The 20,901-nt window shown below is 40.1% G+C and overlaps 2 protein-coding genes across 5 annotated transcripts in view; both read left to right on the top strand.

The window, feature by feature from the left end:
• The first annotated feature begins 1,896 nt into the window (after positions 1–1,896).
• LOC122778796 (beta-1,3-galactosyltransferase 1-like) lies at positions 1,897–13,106 on the top strand. Its single transcript, XM_044040892.1, has 5 exons — positions 1,897–1,945; positions 2,393–2,504; positions 3,792–3,858; positions 6,684–6,935; positions 11,252–13,106. Exons 1-5 carry the CDS (start codon positions 1,897–1,899, stop codon positions 11,849–11,851), a joined length of 1,080 nt encoding a protein of 359 aa, XP_043896827.1. The 3' UTR covers positions 11,852–13,106.
• A 7,049-nt stretch (positions 13,107–20,155) lies between these two features.
• si:zfos-2326c3.2 (misshapen-like kinase 1) overlaps positions 20,156–20,901 on the top strand; it is a 59,043-nt gene continuing 58,297 nt past the window's right edge. For all 4 annotated transcript variants that reach the window (XM_044039511.1, XM_044039513.1, XM_044039512.1 and 1 more), the window contains exon 1: positions 20,156–20,349. In XM_044039511.1, coding sequence (XP_043895446.1) covers positions 20,293–20,349 — 57 coding nt within the window. In that variant the 5' untranslated portion in view covers positions 20,156–20,292. The remainder of the gene's footprint in view (positions 20,350–20,901) is intronic.

The following is a 20,901-nucleotide window of genomic DNA, read 5'->3' as shown; positions in this document are numbered from 1 at the left end:
ATGTGTCTGGAAGGGGATTTGTAGTACATCATTTTATGACACCGTAAATTTACTCCGATTTACTTCTGTGTGGCCCCTCGCTCGGCCACACTTACTTCCTCGCTTTCTCTAACAACAGTTTTCTCTTTTGCCTGTTCTGCAATGATTGCAATTTTTGTTTCTTGCAAGACCCGAGACTTTGCAAGACCTCCTATTTCTGAGGACTATGAGTCCGCAGCCCTGATCTTGCAACACTGGTTTTCGGCTAACAGACAGTAGGGGGAGTGGAAACAGCCCCTAATCTCCCCATAACGAGACATTTAACCATCACAGTGACTCAGAAGCTGTTAAATTGTGGTAAAAATCCTACATAGCTCTGCTTTGTTTTGTGGTTGAGGCTGGTTCACCATCTGAAAATTATTCAGGTCACAAAGCGAAACATGGCACAGAGAAACTGTGTTGAAACTGAACTTCTGCCTTTAGAAGCCACAGGAACCATTTTGCTCTGTGTGAATCGTTCTGTGTTTCCTGACAGGTGATCGACTGAGAAGCTAACAAACAGTTGACAGGGTACATCTTTGTGCTTCTGAGGTTAATGTTTTGCAGAGATTCTTCTATTTTATCGGGAAATACAGTTGCTGCCTTGCATTCTCTCCAGAGAAAACATATTTTTGCATTGATGGAAAAACACTGTGTTGCTGCACTAAGCATTTGGTTAGGGTTGGAAAAGAACTGCGGTAGTTTCAGATATGTGGGTAAAAAGCTTGTTCTACATTGTACATCAAGTCACGGGGCTTTCCACAGTTAAAAAGAGAAGAACCAGAAAAGAAACTGTACAGCATTTAATGAATTATTACCAATACTCATTCTCAAATAATTTACTATCAATCCATCAATTATTAATCAACCAAAAACCAACCACAAAGTAGTGTTTGACATTTCAGTGCTAAAAAAAAATCTATTGATCATTAAAAAGTAATGTATTAATCCATCGGTAAATAGGTTAATTTATCTTTGTTTAGCATGTAAGTAAGCATAAACAAAATGAGCATTAAACCTCTGATACATACATGGACCTCAGATGACGCAGGTTTCACAATTATGTGACAGGGGTGTCAAACTCAAATGACCTGGTGGCCAACGTCTCATCTGGTCTTGGTTTTTCTCACCGCAGGTGCCTGAGAAAATGTGTAAAAAAAAAACACTGTTCAGTAGCCGGTGAGCTAGATTATTTAAATAATTTAACACTTAAAAAACACACAATAAAAGACTATTAATGATGCAAAAATAAATCTATTATCAGATAAGTTTTACACATCAGCCACATGGCTAAGTATTTAAAATGTGTTGACAAGTATTTATAATTTGTTGACCAAAAAAAAAATGGCAATAGCATTCAATTCAATTCAAATCATAACATACGTTATCTCAGGGCACTGTACATAGACAACATCAATGAGCAAGCACTAGGCATCAGTGGAGAGAAAAAACTCCCTCTTAACATAACATAACATACACCAGCTGCACAGGATACACAGCTAAGTAGTTTGCTTTGTGTTAAGAACTGAATAAAATCATGTGCATATTTTATTTTATCAGCAACACTAACACTTCACTCCAGGCACACGAGAGCTTTACAGGGTATTTCTCTATAATGTGTGTCGTGAAAAAAACTATAGCGTCTTTCAGTCATTTCAGTCTTTTAATAACCAGACAAGTTTTGTCTGAATATCTACTCCAGAGAGGGAACTTTTATGAACATGGTTGCTCGTGGGTGGACACAGTTGCATATTGCTGCTTCTACAGATAAGGACTTTGTTGATATCAAATCACCATAGACTAAAGGAAATTGTCCAATGTGTCAATGGGCAGATAAAGAAAGTGGACCAACATAGCAGCGAGAAAATACCCTACCAAATGGTTCAGTGTTTGACCACCTGCTCCTCTGTCTCCAGCTGGACAACAGGTATTTTCAGCACCGTGAGTAGAATATAATATTTTAGTTCAGTGTTAAATTGGCTACAACTAATGCAAACGTTGAAAGTAGTCTGTGTGAATAAATAGAGAGAGAGTGTTGACACTGGTGTGTTTTCTGGTTAGGGTATAACTGTGTGGCATTAATGATTAAAGCAGTCTGAATGCATGGTGACTCATATGCTCTCAGCACACATCAGGCTTTATGGTGTGTGTGTGTGTGTGTGTGTGTGTCAGAGCCAATCCAATGCGTGTATTCATATTTAACTTTGTTAACATTGATCTGCTCATTCTGTAATGTAATATTTTCTTGGCAGAGCAGTCGACTGTCGGGAAAAAGGCAGTGGCGTGTGCGTACCTTGGAACAGAACACAAATAGTGCGGTCTGACAGTTACAGAGTCACATCCTCATTATAGCTGCGTGTGTGTGTGTGTGTGTGTGAGAGAGAGAGAGAGAGAGAGAGCGAGAGAGAGAGACCTTGCTGCGAGCGTTCAGCTCTGAAAACAAACTCTGCCTCTTGGAAAAAACTGAAGAGTTCTGCTTCCAAATGGTAAGTTTTTTATTTTGAATTTGGTTTATTTCATGTGGCTCAGTGTGGCTGTTTCATGTGGAAGCTTTGTAACAGGAGCTCTCCTGTCTGGCTGTTGTTGAAATGATTCAGGGACACTGACTGGAGTCTGTACTATACTCGCAAACACTGAAGCTAATGTCAGCATTCGTGTATGAATGTAATGTTTCATCAAGTGGTCGACGAGGAAACAAAAGAGATTTCGAGGTTCTTCTCAGCTACACTCGTAAATTGTTTGTCTCCCTCTCAACCCCGCTGACCAATTGTTATGAGCAGTGTAAATAGTTATGACTCGTCTTCTAAATGTTTCTAGTGTATTCGCACAGGGAAATAAACACACGCAAGCGCACAGCACGTACCTCTCCCACAGTGCGCAGCAGCAGCAGGGCAGAGGTAAGGGTCAGACACACCTTTAAATACCAGGTGAGCCCCAAAAGTGGACGTGGGGGACACAGAAGGTTCCACATGACAACTTAACCTCCTGTGTCAGGGTAAAATCTAAAAATAAACTTAAAACTTGTAATTATAACATGAAAAGGCAAAATAAAAGAATGATCAGGTGTTTAATAAATTGCAGTACCTTGCAAATATGCTGCAGTTACTGACCCTGTTAAATATATCATTTATGTTTTATGGATATTTGACTTCCTCTTAACACTGTAAATGCATATTGCAGGTGCATTCAGGGCAAATACAGTGCAGAACTTAACTGTTACTCGTTTGAGGTCACTGCATTGGGCACATTTGAAAGAGTTCACTGAATTATACGTGGGTTTGTTTACTGTCAAATAAAAGTAGATACCACTGTTTTAGTGCCAGACACAGCATCATTGCTCTTTCATATTGGGGAAATGACTGGTGTACTGTGTTACTGTGATGCTTATAAAACATCCAGTCCAGTCATCATCAGCTTAAAAATCAATATGAACACAGTGACAGCATACATCACACTTGTCATAATGAATATTTTAGTGCCCAGCATGTGTTGTGGTCATTTCTAGTGGATGCAGATCTTAATGGAACCTTTTCCTGTCTCTAAACAGTTACAAATAAATCAATACTAATGAATAACACTGACATTATTAGCAAAGTGCTTCCTGGTTCCAGCTTTGTCCTGTGGTTGCAGTTAAGAGGCATTAAACATGTCCATTTTCACTTTTTTTGTCTCGGCAGTGAAATGACTCCATGGACAAGAGCTAGGAGGTGTTTGCTTTGTTTGATGCTGTTCCTCATGACGGGAACTTTAATGTTTATTTTCCACAATTCAAGCACCGAGTTATCATGGCCCTGGAACATTTGGAGGACTTACAACAACGTGACTACTGAAGGCTGCAGTGTGAGTATACTTACTGGCTCCTGTGTCCACGTCATTTTGAAGAAAGAAAACTCGAAATCAATACACATAATGACTCAGTGCAGATTCTTCCTCTCTCTCGCTCACACACACACACACGCACACGCACACACACACACCTTGAAGATAACACTTAGTAGAGATAACGCAGACCAGACAGTGTTTGTCTGCGTTTCTCCTCCATGTCATGCTGATGGCAGTGGAGTTTGTTTGGGAACCAGAGCCAGTCCAAGCCTTTAAGCCTCCCCCACAGTTTATTTATACCAAACCAGTGTCACTCTTGGGTCACACGGTGGTCTAGTGGTTAGCACTCTCGCCTTGCAGCGAGAAGACCCGGGTTCGAGCCCCGGTTGGAACAAGGGCCTTTCTGCATGGAGTTTGCATGTTCTCCCCGTGTGTGCGTGGGTTCTCTCCGGGTTCTCCGGCTTCCTCCCACAGTCCAAAAACATGCAATGTGGGGAGTAGGTAAATTGGACACTCTAAATTGACCGTAGGAGTGAGTGTGAGAGTGAATGGTTGTTTGTCAGTAGCTGTGTGTGGCCCTGCGATGGACTGGCGAACTGTCCAGGGTGTACCCCGCCTATCGCCTGATGAAGCTAAGATTGGCACAGCACCCCCCGCGACCCTCTGGTGGAGGATAAAGCGGTTAGATGATGACTGACTGACAGTGTCACTCTTGCTTTTTTAACCCTTGAGTGCAGTGAATTAAAGCATGAAGTATGGTGATACTGAACTTTAATTAAACAAATTTTACAGTTTAATGATTTTGGTTAGGAAAGATGTGCAAATGTGCACTAAATGAGCAAATCTTCACCTCCAAAATAAGTATAGACTATTTAGATATCTAAATATACCAAACGATATCTAGATCTCTTTAATATGTGAAATTGTATTGTTTTCTGTACCTGTGCTATCTGAAATTAGCAAGTGATTTTACAAACCTTATTTGTGAAAAACCTTTTTACATTCTGATAAATGAAGTTGCCAAGGGAAAAAAGACAGAGAGGAAAGGAATTGGGCTAATAATTGGAGGGTCGCTGGTTCAAATCCCTGGATGGGTGCCACTGAGCAAGACACCCATTGTTCCAGCACCTGCCTTATGTGTGTAATGTCTTATTAGTGTGTGTGCAATAACAAATCGTAATTTGAATTCAGTAGAATAATAAACATAAGCATGAGTAATGTCCATGTGTGTGTACAGAGGTCCATCTATGTGACATAACTTCTGTCATCCACCTATTCCCTGCAAATTGAGCCCATTCACACCATACAGCCCTGTAGCACAACACTTTCTGTTCCAGTTGGTTTTTAATCAAAAGACACACGAAAGATAATGGTAACCTTGGAAATGTGTTTGTGAGGAAGTCCCCACTTACCCATGTAGAACTGAGCACTCAAACAATACAAGGAAAAGAGACAGATTTCCTGCTACTGGAGAGTTTGAGATCAAGATCAAGTGCACATATTTGGAATGGTAGAATTGAGGTGTAATAATTTTAAACAAATATTTAAAACGTACATCATTTTATTTACTGGTTGTCAGAAAATGCAGAATGCTAATACCATCATGTAGGATCTAAAAAAGACGTTGCAGTGTGACTTCTAGCAGCTACACATAACACGTACTTTAACAAAAAGTTAAAGTATGAACAGAACTGTGGGCATGCACACACATGCCAGGAAGAAAACAGTAAATAGGGCCCAGCCCTTACAGCTGATTCAAAGATACTGTGGGGGTGGAGTGGCTCAGTGGTTAAGACCGATGCCCTGTGTGCAAAAGACATCATGGTCGCAAGTTAAACTCCACCCCTGGCAGGTTGTACTCAATTCCCTTGTAAGTCGCTTTGGATAAAAGTGTCTGCTCAATGACATGTAATGTAAGATAATGTAATACCGTCAGTATCAGCAAATGGCATGTTTCCACCACAGCGCACACAGCTACAGGAAGCAGATGTGGCAGATGTTGTGGCTGAGGGCAAAAACATTAACACCACTAAATGTGCGAGATTGCTCGTACAAGGGTTTCCGCTGCTATTCCTCAGAACGGCGGCAGAGACTTGAAAGACTTCGCATCAGGGATATGCAGAGGAGTTTAGGAATAAAGAGGATTTCATCATATGACATACAAAGTGGTTCATAAACAAATTACAGACTCAAGCTTTAAAGGCATCGTGTTATTCCTTTACAGAGGTAAACCACTTAACTAATCCCTTACTGTATACTGCAAACCTATTGCCCACGACATCTAATATTTTGTATTATTGAAATAATGTAAAAACAGATCACACAGTAAAGCTGCAACAAATAAAGTGACTTATAAATGAACACAAGCAATTTTGATATTCAATTTACAGGTTTGAGTGCTAATTTTTTATGCTTCTCTTCTTCACTATCTTTTGATATTTTTGGAACCAATAAATAATAAATTAACCAAGAAACATGGAAACAAATAGATTACTCATGATTAAAAGTGTGTATTCAGCGATGAGACATTTCAAAATAACACTTAAGCTACTTGGGTGTATGTCTAGTTTCTATAAACCTGAGAATTTTATCATAATCACTATATTTTTCAAAATCAAATAAAAAATGCAATCATACAATTGTACATCAACCTGATAACATGTATCAGGGATTACTAAGCACGTCAAAACCTGCAGTGGTTCTTCTGCCTAACCTTTGCATGTCGTATAAATCCAGCTTTGTCACTGTTAACATGCTGTGTCTCCTTCTTTTACACTGTCACACTGCTGTTATAAACTACACAGTACATAAAACAGTCAAACAGCAACCTCCTCTGCTTGCAGGTCTCAACTGACCAGTGCTTTGTGGCATACCCACATGAGTACCACCTCATAGTGGACGAACCAGACAGATGCTGGAAAGAAAACCCATTCTTGGTTCTTATTATCCCAGTTGCACCTCACAACAGAGAGGCCCGGGATGTAATTCGAAACACATGGAGCAAAGAAACCACAGTGCTGGGCCGCGGAGTCAGCCACTACTTCTTGCTGGGACTTTCCAAAGATGGAGATGAGTCAGAGGTCCTCAAAGAGCAAGTGAGTATACAGTAGTATCATTATTGAAATTACAGGGGGTCCTTTTCAACTTTCAAATCACTTGATGTCTGGCCCAGGAGAGAAGAACAATGTTTCAAGGGTTGGGAAAGATCAAAGAGCATTTATTTAGTTACAGCAAAATACAGATTAGGGAATGAGCAGCTGCAGCTGATTCAGAAGATACAAAAACTACAGACAGGAAGGATGTGTGTCGTGGGCAGGGGGGCGGGGGGGCTATATTAATGAAAAGAGAAAAAAGCAATACACAAATCAAAAGAAAAGAACAGCTGACTTTTAAAGATCAGATATAATGATCGCTGTGAGAGAGAGAGACACACACAGAGCGAGAGAGAGATTTTTGTAAAATTATTTTACGTGATTCCTATCTTCTTCTTCATGTGAGACAGGTGGGGCAGCGCCCTAGCGCCCTCTACTGACGGGCCGCCACTGTCAATTTTACTGTATATCTACAGTGAAATGCATGAAACGGAAAATGAAAATGGAAATATGGTTATTTTGCTTCTTCACCCTATTTTAATAAAACTGCCACACAGCCAGTGACTCTGCTGAGTAACAAATATATTCAGTGTCTTCTTTCCAAGCAAATTCACCAAACAGCTGTTGTCATTTACATATTACAGTGATTTCTTTGCATTTCTATTTCCATTCAAATCTACATGTTAACCAGCCCTTGTGCAGTACTGTTAGAATCTTATAATGGTGACATCCGACTCAATCAAACTAAACATGAAGTAACTATATGGGGGTGGGCCTGACTTGTCCACTGTATGTCCACTGACACCTGCAATCATTCATCATCACAAAGTGTCCACACCCCAATACATGCTGATGTCACGATCACATACAAAATACACACACACTGATCGTGCACACACACACACACACAACAGCTATGGCTACTGCAGCATCACCACCACCTCTTCCGTTATGTCACTCAGCAACCAGATTTCACAAGCCACCATATGACACAAAAACAAGCTACCACATAAGCATTAGGCGTCAGATACGTCGGGTACATGTCCCCAGCACTATTTATGATCAACAACTTTGTCCCCACCACTTCTAAAATGTTGATCAATTTATCATTAACTCTCAAGCTACTCGCGATAGTAAATATGAGAACGCAAAATGTGAATTCTACTGAGGAAATATGTGAATTGACAAAGACAAATTGAATCTGCTCTTGAAATTACAGCTAAAAGCCCCTTTTATTTTTTTAGATCAAAGCATTTCACTGCTTTCTCTTCTCCATCTCTTGCCAATCCTGTCAGGGTAGAATAGCCAAAAAAATGACTCAAGTAAAAGTTACCTTAAGATAATAATTACCCAAGTAGAAGTAAAAGTACTCATGAAAATAATGACTTGAGTAAGAGTAAAACAGTATGCAGTGAAAAGACTACTCAAGTATTCAAGAGTACAAGTACTGAGTTTCTCCAGATTTATTTTTGAAATATTCAGAGCAACACAAATGGTACAAAATAAACACAACATAATATGAAACAGCAATGTTCAAATTAAGATATGTTAAATAATAATATTTTAAATAAAACAATAACTACGGTCTTCATAATAAAATAAATAGCCCTTGATCTTAAATAATAATACATCAATTCTCGGGGAATGTAAATGCATCACCCTAACTAAAAGTAAGAACAATGAGGATTATCCAGCTGACAGCTGAGAGCTGAAACCCGGCATCCGGCGTATACATCAGAAACCTGGAGACAGGAGACCAGAAACCGGAGACCAGAGCCTCGGTGTCGGACACAGTAGACAACAAGCCACTGCATGGTGTGTTTTAAGTCCACTTGGAGCCGAAATCGGAATGGTCACAGCTGTGTGGACAGTGCTCAAAATGTCCCGGTAGACAGTGAGTGATGCGTTGTCACTTTTCAGCATCTGTGTGGTGGGTGAACAGCGGCATTGTCGGCTGAAGCAAACCATGTTGTTTGAGAACCGCGGCCCACAAGAGGGCTACAGCGCCACCCGCTGTAAAAATTAACGAAATGAACGAAATGACTCAAAAAAAGATTTGTTCGTTTACTGTCCGAGAGTAAAAGATCCGAGTCAGTATAAAGAGTCGAACTTCCCATGATTAATGTTTTTGCCAACTCAAGTGAAGTAAAAAAGTTATATTTAGCGATGTCCCAGCCCTTTCCTCTGTAAGGGCCCAATTCCAACACCACACTCTCTCCAAGCCTGAACTGGCCTCCGCGTCTCGTCTCTTCCCAGGTATGTCGCAACATTCACCACATATCTAGTATCTAGTATCAGCAGCAAGCCAGGACTTGATGCCAAATTCTTCTTGTTTGCTGGGGATGTAATGGATGAAGCTGCATCTCGCCTTTGTGCTGTTCATCCACAGTAATGTTGACACCAGGTGTACATATATATATATAAATATATATATATGTATATATATATATGTATATATATATATATATACATATATATATATATATATATATATATACACGTATATATATATAAAAACGTCACAATAACTATCTCACCAAAACAGTAAGACGTAACACTCACCTATTACTTGTAAATGAAGTCCATCCTCTGATCCTTTGTGATGAACCTTTCAATGACCTCATCATAACCCGTGTCGTTCCATGCTCCCACACTGGTATTATATAAATAATGTCTTTCTTCTCTTCAAACGAAGGAGATCGGACACAGGATCGATAGGTGGTGTGAAGTCACATCACTCACGTCACTTAGAGAAACCCACCAAAGGTTCAAACTTCGTTGATGACAACAGCAGAGGCAAACGCCAGACACATCACTGGGCCTGGGACGTTCTGTCACTATGCACCAAAATTTGATTAAAGTTATACCAAATAGGAAATGGCAGCTTCAACGAAAGGCTAGCAATACTACTAGAGCAGGTCCACGGAGCTGTGATGCGTTTAATGACATGGAAATATAATCATAACGTACTGAAAAAGTAATTGAATTCAGACACGTTCAGACGCACATTCATTTAATTATTTAAAAAAAACAAAAAGTTTTTGATTTTGATAGGGCCCTGACATTCCACCACTTGAAATACCTAAGTCATTGATTTGACTTGAAATGGAACCATAGTTTGGACAATGTGTTGTTATGAAGAAGACCTATGAACACAAACTCCTGTAATGGAGTTTGGAAACCAGGTCACTTACTGATGGCTATTCAACATTTTAGGTGACATTTGCTTTGGGGGCCATATGGTGGAGCACATGGCTAGCACTATTAGCTCACAGAAAGAAGATCCCTGGTTTGCATTCCAGTTTGGGCCTGTGTGGAGTATGCATGCTCTCCCTGTGTGCTAGGGTTTTCTCTGGGTTCTCAAGGTTCCTTCCACAGTCCAAAAACACTCTAAATTGACCATAGTTGTGAATGTAATAGTGACTGATGGCCCTGTGATGGACTAGGTACCTGTCTAGGGTGTGCCCTGCCTTTCAGAGCCGGCCGAGGCATAAGCGGACTAAGCGCCTGCTTAGGGCCCCATGACCACCAGGGGGTCCACACTGAACATTTCATTATCTTGTTTATTTTATTGTTGCATGTTGTTAAAAAGCACAATAGGCTAGATAATATTATACTAATATTATAAATAGCACTGCTTTCATGCTCATTTGCACACTACGCTGTACATCAGAGAGAGGGTGAACATGTATATCCCTCTGGAGCTGAAAAAAAGAAAGAGGGAGAAAGCAGAGAATCACAAAAGAGAACAAGATATAATTAAAACCGACTTAAAATCGCTCCCACAAGCATCATGTCACTGCGTTATTATTGGGGTTGATGAAGATCAAATTTGGCTTAGGGCCCTGTAAGATATTGAGCCGGTCTTGCTGCCTTTCTTATGTCAGCTGGGATACACTGGAGAAGTGCAGTAGCTTGTTTGGAAGCTGAGCTCATCGGTACAGAGTTTTTCCACATTTTGCTTTTGTTTTCCAGCCAGCAAAACTTTTAGCCTCACCTTTCTAATCAAACCTGTTCATAGCAGCAGCAGGCAGCTGTTTGCAGCCAAAAAAACACTCTGATAAACACATGGTGCACTACCTGCACCAAGCAGCAGACAGTGAGCTACTAGATGGTGAACAAAGTAGAGCATTTAGCGCTAATGAGCCGGATGTTTCCCTGAGGAGGCCAGAAAACCAGACCTAAAAGGCTAGTGAGTGCCCAGAAACATGACTCCACATGAGCACTATATTTTCCAAATGTATAGATAAACAACTGGTTGCTCTCTTGTTTCTACAAAAACAATTTCTTCAACTAAATGTCCATCTCTTTTTATTGAGGTCCTGCAAGAGAGCCAGAGACACCATGACATTCTCCAGAGTGACTTTGTGGACAGCTACAGTAACCTCACCATTAAAACCATGGTCATGTTTGAATGGCTCAGTTCCCACTGCCCCAAAACCTCCTACGCCATGAAGATCGATTCAGACATCTTCCTCAACGTCCACAACCTTGTAGACATGCTGAATAAAGCCCCCAGACATCTCTACATGACAGGACGGGTGGCAAGGAATGCTGTGGTTCTTCGAGACCCTAACTCAAAGTGGTTTCTGCCTGTGTCTGCCTTCGCTGAGTCAGTTTACCCACCGTATGCCTTGGGCCTGGGCTATGTGTTCTCCATGGATTTACCCAAAAGGATACAGGAGGCATCATCGCACGTTCCACCTGTTTACATTGAAGACGTATATGTGGGGCTGTGCATGAGACACCTAGGAATATCACTGACCGATCCTCCTCAAAGTGACTTATTTAAGCAAGGGATGCCTTATTTTAAATTTGGCTGTTACTGGACCTATGGCATTGCAACAATTCTACAGAATTCAGACCAGGTTCAGGAAGTGTGGGAAATGTACCAGACTGAACTACAAAAAGGCTGTTAAACACCTCTGCCTGTGCCTTACTAACTCTGCAGTTGTCTTACAGGGACTGCATTCCACTGTTTGTTGGTGCTGCAGCGACACACCTGCTCACCTTACAATCGTATGTGATTGCCTTTATGCTTTTTTTTGGCATCCACTCTTGCTACCAAGACAGATTGTGAATCAGGTATACAGATATGCATTTGCACATTTTTGGTGTGAAATTTTGATAATTGAAAAGTACAGTTCAATTCAGTTGTATGGGACCATGAAGCAATCCTTGCTTTGAGTAATGAGTAATACAGTGTTTATGTGGCAAATAAAACGACAGTCGTTTTGTTTAAATATGAGGGAAATTACCTTTATCTTCAATCTCCATACGACTTGACTTGTAACTTGCTGGATTTAAAGCAGGGACTCGACTTGACCTGGTTGATTCTTCCAAGAATGACTTTGGACCTTCTTGAAACCTCAAGGTTAAGACTTGCTTGTGACTTGTATATGTGTGATTTACTCCAATCTCTGCAAAATACCCATTGAATGTAAAGTAGCATATTGCCTTAATTTTAAACAAAAAAATAATACTTTTTAACACCTGATGTGCAACAAACTGCTTTGGGTCATTCATGCTCAACTAAAAACCTGATGTGTTAAATTAAGGTTTCATATCAGCAAGTGAACACTGTAAGTATAGTGTTCATCCATCCATCCATCCATCTTCTACCGCTTTATCCTCTACATGAGGGTTGTGGGGGGAGCTGTGCCAATCTCAGCGGACATTGGGCGATAGGCGGGGTACACCCTGGACAGTTTGTAGTTTTCATTCATTTGGCAAATAGAAGTATGATTAGATTTATGATAAATGGCCTTTATCTGGGTCAGTGGGACTCTCCTCTGATGGCACCTCACCTGTATCAGGTTTTGTATTTAGTCTGTGTCTCTGGAGACATTGATTTACTTTGTAGAAGTGTAGGGATACCAATGTCAGTCTGTCATTCAATCTGTCTAATACCCCACTCCAAACTATATGAAAGTGTGATGGTTACGTTTTGTAAAGTAAACTGTGATGTGATGTGATGTGATGATATGACGGGTAAGCCAAATGATGTTTGTGTTTTGTGAATTATCGTCACGAAGGCTGAATGTGTTTATCTGCCATTAGCTCGAGTGTTAAAATGTTTAAAAGTGGTGTAGTTAATGTTAAAGGTTAACCTTTCTGTGGCAGACAACATCAGCTTCAAAGTGTTTAAATGAATAAATTCATCATATCAATGTGCACGATTTCTCATCTCTATCTCTCTCCCCCACCTTCACCATGCTTCATTACACTCCTCCTTTCACCTACATCCATCTGTCTCAGCTAATGCAGGAAATGGGAGCTCATTAGACAATCAGCACAATAAAAGGCACCTCGTACCCAACTGTATCTATATGTGACTTGAACATGATTTACAACGGTACAGTTGGTAAATCTGGAAAAGTTAGCAGGAACAGATTATACTTGGAGCTGATACAGATCATCAACCCTCTCGTCACAATTTCCACAACTCACTAGCTAACTGTTATGACATGTTTGGGTTTGTTTGGCATTATGATTTGCAGTTCTTTCCTCCTTGAGTGTGTATCTGTGTGTGAAGGTGTGTCTCTGCCTATAGCTGCTGCCTATAGCTGCTGCCTATAGCTGTTGTCTATAACTGCTGCCTATAGCTGATTACAGATGCTGCCTATAGCTGATTGCAGATGTTGCCTATAGCTGATTACAGATGCTGCCTATAGCTGATTGCAGATGCTGTCTATAGCTGATTACAGATGTTGCCTATAGCTGATTGCAGATGCTGTCTATAGCTGATTACAGATGCTGCCTATAGCTGATTACAGATGCTGCCTATAGCTGATTACAGATGCCCTATAGCTGATTACAGATGCTGTCTATAGCTGATTACAGATGCTGCCTATAGCTGATTACATATGTTGCCTATAGCTGATTACAGATGCTGTCTATAGCTGATTACAGATGCTGCCTATAGCTGATTACAGATGTTGTCTATAGCTGATTACAGATGCTGCCTATAGCTGATTACAGATGTTGTCTATAGCTGATTACAGATGCTGCCTATAGCTGATTACAGATGTTGTCTATAGCTGATTACAGATGCTGCCTATAGCTGATTACAGATGCTGCCTATAGCTGATTACAGATGCTGCCTATAGCTGATTACAGATGCTTCACTATTTGAGAAGTACTGGTCTAAACTGCCAAAACCCAGTTTCCTGTCCTCAGACCTTAGAATCGTCCCACACCAGAATCTAGGTTGTTTTCTATGATTTCTTTGAAATGTTTCTGGAACATACTGTAATTCTGTAAAATCTGTGACAGATGTTGGTTACTGTTAGACTCTTCTCTGAGTAGGTGATATAAAAGCATTTGAAGCACCTGCACATACATGTTATGGAGCATACTATGTCTGCTATTAGGAGAAACTAGTTACACACTGTTGCTTTTACTGTGTGCTTTCAAGGCTGGTGGAAGAAAAGCCATTTCATTTGGGTTGTGTATCTTAAGTAAAAATTGTGAGACAGATTTAAGCCTAAAATTCTTTCTTCATTCTTGTGATATATGCCTTCAAATGATCTTTTCCCAGTATGTGAAATATACCGTGTTTGTCTGGCATCTTTTTCATTCTTGCCTCATTGAGACATAGTGCAAAACATGACTTCAAAGACATGCATATTGCACATTAAAACCACTTCCCAAGTAAGCAGCCACTTCTGGTGTTTGTTTGTTTTTTCTCAGTCTGAAGTAAGACGTGATCTGAGTAACATGCAAATGTAAGCAACAGCACTCCCGTGTGGTAAGCAGGCAAATGAGAGAAAAGAAGGGAAATGAAAGGAGAAGGGAAAGTGTGCCTCGGAAATCAGAGCGTATTAATCAAATGCCTATTTTAAAAGTGTGAATGCAAATACATTTTTTACAACTTGTCATACAGAAATTACCAATTTCTTTTTCAATTATTTTATAACCCTACACTTAAATCTTTTTAAATGTCACTGCTTTTTGTGTCTATAAAAGTTCAAACTGCACTCTCTGTGGCTCCCCCATGATTAAGGCAGATAAGGAGACACCGAGGGTGATGAGGTGAAGTGCTTAGCCAGCCTATTAAAATAACTTCACTATGTCTCTCTGCTCGATCTTTCTCTTCCAGATACAATTCTGTAGATTCTTTTTATTCTTACAGCATGATAAAAAAAAGCATCATCCAGTGTGAAGATAAGTTGCTCTAGCAACTAACTTAGTAGTCTGAGGTTAAAATGTTGTGGTTCTTAAGTCATGGAATTATTGCACATCCCACCATGTGTTTTCTTGTGATCCGGTGTCTTTGCAGTCAACGTGAGCTCCATCCTCATGAGGATGACACATTACACAGTCGAGCACCAGGAGGGTCTGACTCGTAAGTCTCTTTCTCTCTCTTTCTCTCCGTCATGATGGTGTGTTTCTCTGTTTATTACTCCTCCTTTTCTCTTTTTCAGATGATCCACTCGCGTATCAGCAGCTGTCATGGCGTCCTGGTCTCTGATTGGCTGAGGTGCCTGGATTCGTTGAAGACTCGGATCAAATTTCTATTATGCTGAAGATGAAACTGTGGTCTGTGAAATGTTGAGGGGGCATCAGCAAGTCTCCGTGAGCTACGTTTTTGAGAACTTGCAAAACTCATCAGTGACCAGAGTGTTGGCCTGAAAGTCTAAATCCTAGTTCAACATACATCAGTGGTTTTCAAACTTCTTATACCCTGGACCACCTGAGAAAATATTGAGCTCTCAAAGTAACACCATGATCACCAGCGTTAAGATACAGTGGTGTAAATAAACCGAGCAAAGTCAGCTACAGACTTTTCACAAGAGGCAGATTTATTCCCAATAATCCTCTTCCTCACATACACACACACACACACTGGTATAGTGATATTAGATTAAGATGGAGCGAGAGATAAGGTCCCTCTAATTATTATTGTTTTTATTTTTTTATTTTCACTTTCACTGAGAACCAGGATTTTCATCCAGACTTCCCGATCAAATCCAAACACAACCTGCTGCACTCCCCATGAGCTAATCACTCTTATATTGTATTACATTATTACATTTGAAAATGTTGTCTCTCTCCCATCAAACTGTCTAACTGTCCGAAAAACTTTGTGCTCCATTTCTCATCACCTCCCCACCACTGTCTAGGTTCCTCGAAGAAGTCTCTTTCAAACAGGAAACACTTAAAGCACAGGAACCTTATCCCTGGAGTTCCACTTCCTGCCAGAGTCTATAAGTGACAACAATTGTATTCTAAATGCACTCTCTCTTTTTTTTTTTAAACTCCGTCTTCACAGATTCTACATCGAGACAGTTTCGTGGACAGGCCTGAGCTGGAAGTGTCAGCCAGTTTTGACCCATCAGCTCCAGTTTGCCCTGGTTCTGGTGTACTGTATCATGTCATAGTACAGAGCCATTCCGACTTACCTGATGTCAGTGTGTTATTCTCTCTTGTCTCTTGTTTCCTATAAAACTGCAAGTATCTCCTCTTTCCTCACTCATCTCTTGTTATGCTCTGTAGGCAAGCCATTTCTCAAACTGACATTTTTGCAAATGCAAAGTCTGTGGAACTGAGAGGGATCTTTATCAGGATGACAGTAAGCAGATCTAAGGAGTTTAATGTGATCACTATTGCAGATTATACTTACCTATGTACCAAAGGATGTATTAGTACTGTATGTGTCAATTGAAGCTGTATGATTTCCTTTAAATCATTTTTGTGATATTGCTATAATGTAATTAAACACACTTAACAATTGTGTATCATTTTTGTTGAGGTTTTTTTTTACATTTTGAATATGACAACTGCTTTCCCTGTGTTTATTATGTATTCTATGAATTGGAATAGTTTAATACTTTAGGTTTCTAAATCCCCTTCACTTCATATGAACTGACATTGATACAACCTTTATCCCTGATGTTCAGAGATAAGTAAAGTAAAAAGTTAAGTAGAATGTGAACTTCCCCCTGACATTATGTTGCACAGACAAACACACACACACACACGTTGGCGCAGCATTCTTTGTGTGGACACTCATAGACATAATGCATTCATTAGCCCTTTACCCTAACTGTTGTTTAATGACTGGGAGTCATATGAATTGTTGAACAACGTTTATTTATAACTGTAGGAGCCTGCAGGGAACATAGGTACAGCCACCGTGTGTTCAACAACTTAGGAGCACCACACAAGTCCCGTTGTTAACTCCCTAACTCTCGCGAGACTCTTGCCAGGTACGGCAACACAGTGTGGTCAAACAGTGTAAACACACAACTCTCTACTGTACACTAACCTTAACCGTCACAACTAAATGTCTCACACCTAACCTAATTCTACGCTCCTAAGAGTTGTGAGGACCGGTCAAAAAGTCATTACAATGTCAAAATACCCTCATAAAAATAGGTTTGTATTAAGATTGGTACTCACGGCCCACTAGAGGCATGCACACACACTCATTCTTGTACAGCATTGTAATTGAGGACACTTACAGACATAATGCTCCCCCTAACCCGGTACCCTAAGAGGTTTACCATCACAACAAAATGCCTAACCTTAATCTAACCCTAAAATAAACCCTATTCTTACCCTAAAACCTTTCGTATAGTAAGCCTCAAAATTCCGTTGAAATTTGAGAGGGCCAATCAAAATGTCTGCAGAAGGTCAAAAGGTCTGAATTAAAATTTGTCCACACAGGCTACAACAGACATAAATACATATATACATACATATATATATATATATATATATATATATATATATATATATATATATATATATATATATATATATATACATATATATATATTTATATATGTATACATATACATATATATGTGTATATGTATATATATATACTGTATGTATATACATACATATGTATATGTATGTATATATACACTGTATATCACTCTGGATTTTTTATTCTGCAGAATGTTGTTTGTTTATGTTGAATGTAGTGTGGATTTAGTGTGTGTATGTGTGTGTGCACGTGTGATGTGCGTGTGTGTGTGTGTGTGAGTGTGTGTGTGTGTGTGTGAGTGTGTATGCTTGCATGTTTGGGCAGGCAGCTGATCCTGGTGTGAACAGGGCCACTGTGTGAGACCACAGAGAGGCCATTATTCATTGCACACACACACACACACACACACTCACTCACAGCCTCTCTCTCTCTCTTCCTTCTCTTACTTACTTTAATTTGTCACATTCACTTACATACAAAGTCACATAGGGGTTGAGACAGAGTCACTTGTCGTCTTTATCTTATTCTCCTTCTTCCCAACACACATGTGCACGCACATAGACACACACACACACACAGTGCCTATAATGACCCTTACTTCACCGTGCTTACTGTGACTCACTGCCTCGGTCAGGGGACTGGAATGTCCAGCTCCATCTCTCCAATATATTTTAAACTTAATTACAATCCATATATACCTATCAATAAACATGGAAACCAAACTTTTATTTTGCACACATTACACATGTGGTGTGAGCTAATTCCTGGGAAACCCTGTGATGAACGGCATCCTCATATAGTCAGAGTCTAATTGTCAGGACAGGCCACAGAAGTGTTCACCAGGACAATAAGATGGCACACAACAGGTGTTGTTTCAGTTGTAAATATAAGCAGACAAATGTTATGTTTTAAAGTGCTTTGATATGACAACGCAGCTTTAAAACATTCATCATTGCTAATCAGGAACAACATGTGAGTTCACAATGCAGCAACAATCTACATTTCAATGGCTGTCACAAGACAAAGTGTGCAAAAGGGGGATTGCTGTAGAGTGAAAACTGCTCAACAATGATGTTTTTTGTTGTAAATGTTCCAAGGTAAGTATAAAAATTAATTGAAAGTCCTCCTCAGAGATGTCTGGCTGAGAGAGAGGGGAAAGAGAGTTGAGCCTTTGTTTAAGATGAAACATATTCTTTATTTATGTGCTACTGCTTATCCTCTTTAGGACGGCAGGGGGAGCTGGAGCCAGTCCCATGCTGACAGGGGCGAGAGGCGTGGTTACACCATGCACACACAGGTCTCCAGTCTGTCACAGGGCCAACATCATTGATTCTGTATGCCAGTTTAGTTCAGTATAGTTGCGTTTTGTTTATTTTTTATTTGAACATGATAATAATAAAAAAAAACATTCACATTTTGCAAAAAAGTTTCAAATATGAAATAATCTTGTTGTTTTAATTCAATTTCTGTGAAATTACCACCCATAACATGGTTGCCAAATGGATTTCACTCACTCAACAGCTAAGATAAGATAAAATAATCTATGCCTGCTTAAGTCTAAGAGATCTTAAGAATATGAAAAGTTTGAAAACAGCTCAGTCACCTGCACATTGAGAAAATCTGCATGTTTAGCTGTCACAAACAGAGTCGTCACAAAATGAACACATGTTGAATTTACAGATGGAGGCAGCAGTAGATTTTCCCTATGAACTTTGGTGCAGGGGGAGTGTGCAGTTTATAAACATCAGCTTTTGGCTGAAAATGGTGACTGTCTCACTGTATAAAAAAGCAGTAAATACATTCGTAAGCTGCAGTTTTTATCCGACCTGACTGAGGGAGCGTTTGTGGGTATACACCGCAGTGCAGGGGCGGGTGGGGCAAAAACATTAAACTACAGTATGACAGGGTGTGACAGTATGAGCAGTCAAATGCACTTCTGAAAGCTTTCATGTGCACATATTTGTGTTTTCAGTCATACTCCCATCTGTTTGCAGCCGCCTCAACTGACTACTGCGGCGTTGCTGTTGCCTCTGTCTTCACGTACAACAAATCACTTCCTGTGTGCAGGGCAAGAATGTCAACTGGCAACAAGAGATTTAAACACAGAGACAGAGAGTCATGTGGAGCTAATAGTTAAGATAGTATAGTGCATATAAGGCCTTTTGTTAAAGGTGCAGTGTGTAAAATTTTGTAACATTTATTGGTGAGGTTGCAGCTGAATATGACTCACTTCACCTCACTCTACCTTTTTAGCATCAAAACTCAAAAGACAGAAAGAAAGAAAGAAAGAAAGATGTTCATTGTACATTCTTTAAAAAAAGAGAAATATAATGATTTTTATCTTTCAATTTCTGCCTAATAATTTCACCTAAATTTTACTCACTCGAACTTTAAGTGGCTATATCTGTTTTGGGCTGGTTCAGTGTTAACAATGTGTCAAACTCTCAAACAACCACACGACAATTATTGTGAAAGGTCTTTCCGGATGTGGTTAGTTTGGCGCCGCCTAGCTTGACGCGGCTAGCCAAAGCTCAGAATGGTGTGGAGCTGAGGGAAAAAGCCGTTAGTTTGTAGAGGAGAATCCGAGAGCGTCCATGTCTCGTCCACTCATGACAACACGCTGACAAAGTTTTTTTGGCAGCAATGTCGAGAGAAAACACCACCCGGAGTCTGGACAGTATAGACCTCGCTGCGCTGAGAGTAAGGAAACAACTGTTGTCTTCTCTTTGAAAAGAAACCCTTGAGTAAACTATGTAGGATGTGGTGGAGGGTGTTCCTTGAAAACTTAACGGTGACTTGAAGCACAGCCGCTGAGATTTGTTTTTCATTTTAAACTTTACTTGCCTACAGGTCGTCACGAACTTTTCTCTCTGTCAGAGAAACTTTCACCGCGAGTCAAGTAGTTGTGTGAAAAGTGTCGAGCGCCTTATCCTCTCACATCTTATGTTTCTGTGTTGTTTTTCCTCTCCTGTCCACACTGTGTCCTGTTTGTTGTCAGTTCAGCAGCTCTGCACTGTTTACACGCTGCTGTGCTTTTCCTTTGGCTGAATTGTTGAAAAGTTGACATGCAACAAGTGGGCGACAACAAGGGAAACAACGACGTTGCCTTTGTGTGTTTAGTGATAGAAACTCTGACAAAAATCACTGTAAGGTAGTGATTTTGAACCCAATTCATTATTTTGTCAATGCTGCTGCATTTCTGCCACAGTCCTTAGAGAATGATGTCCATTATCACTCCTTGTCCTTGACAAC

The sequence above is a fragment of the Solea senegalensis genome, linkage group LG12 (assembly GCF_019176455.1).
Source record: "Solea senegalensis isolate Sse05_10M linkage group LG12, IFAPA_SoseM_1, whole genome shotgun sequence".
NCBI lineage: Eukaryota > Metazoa > Chordata > Actinopteri > Pleuronectiformes > Soleidae > Solea > Solea senegalensis.
The sequence above is the reverse complement of the archived record's forward strand: the minus strand, read 5'-3'. Positions and strand labels throughout refer to the sequence as shown.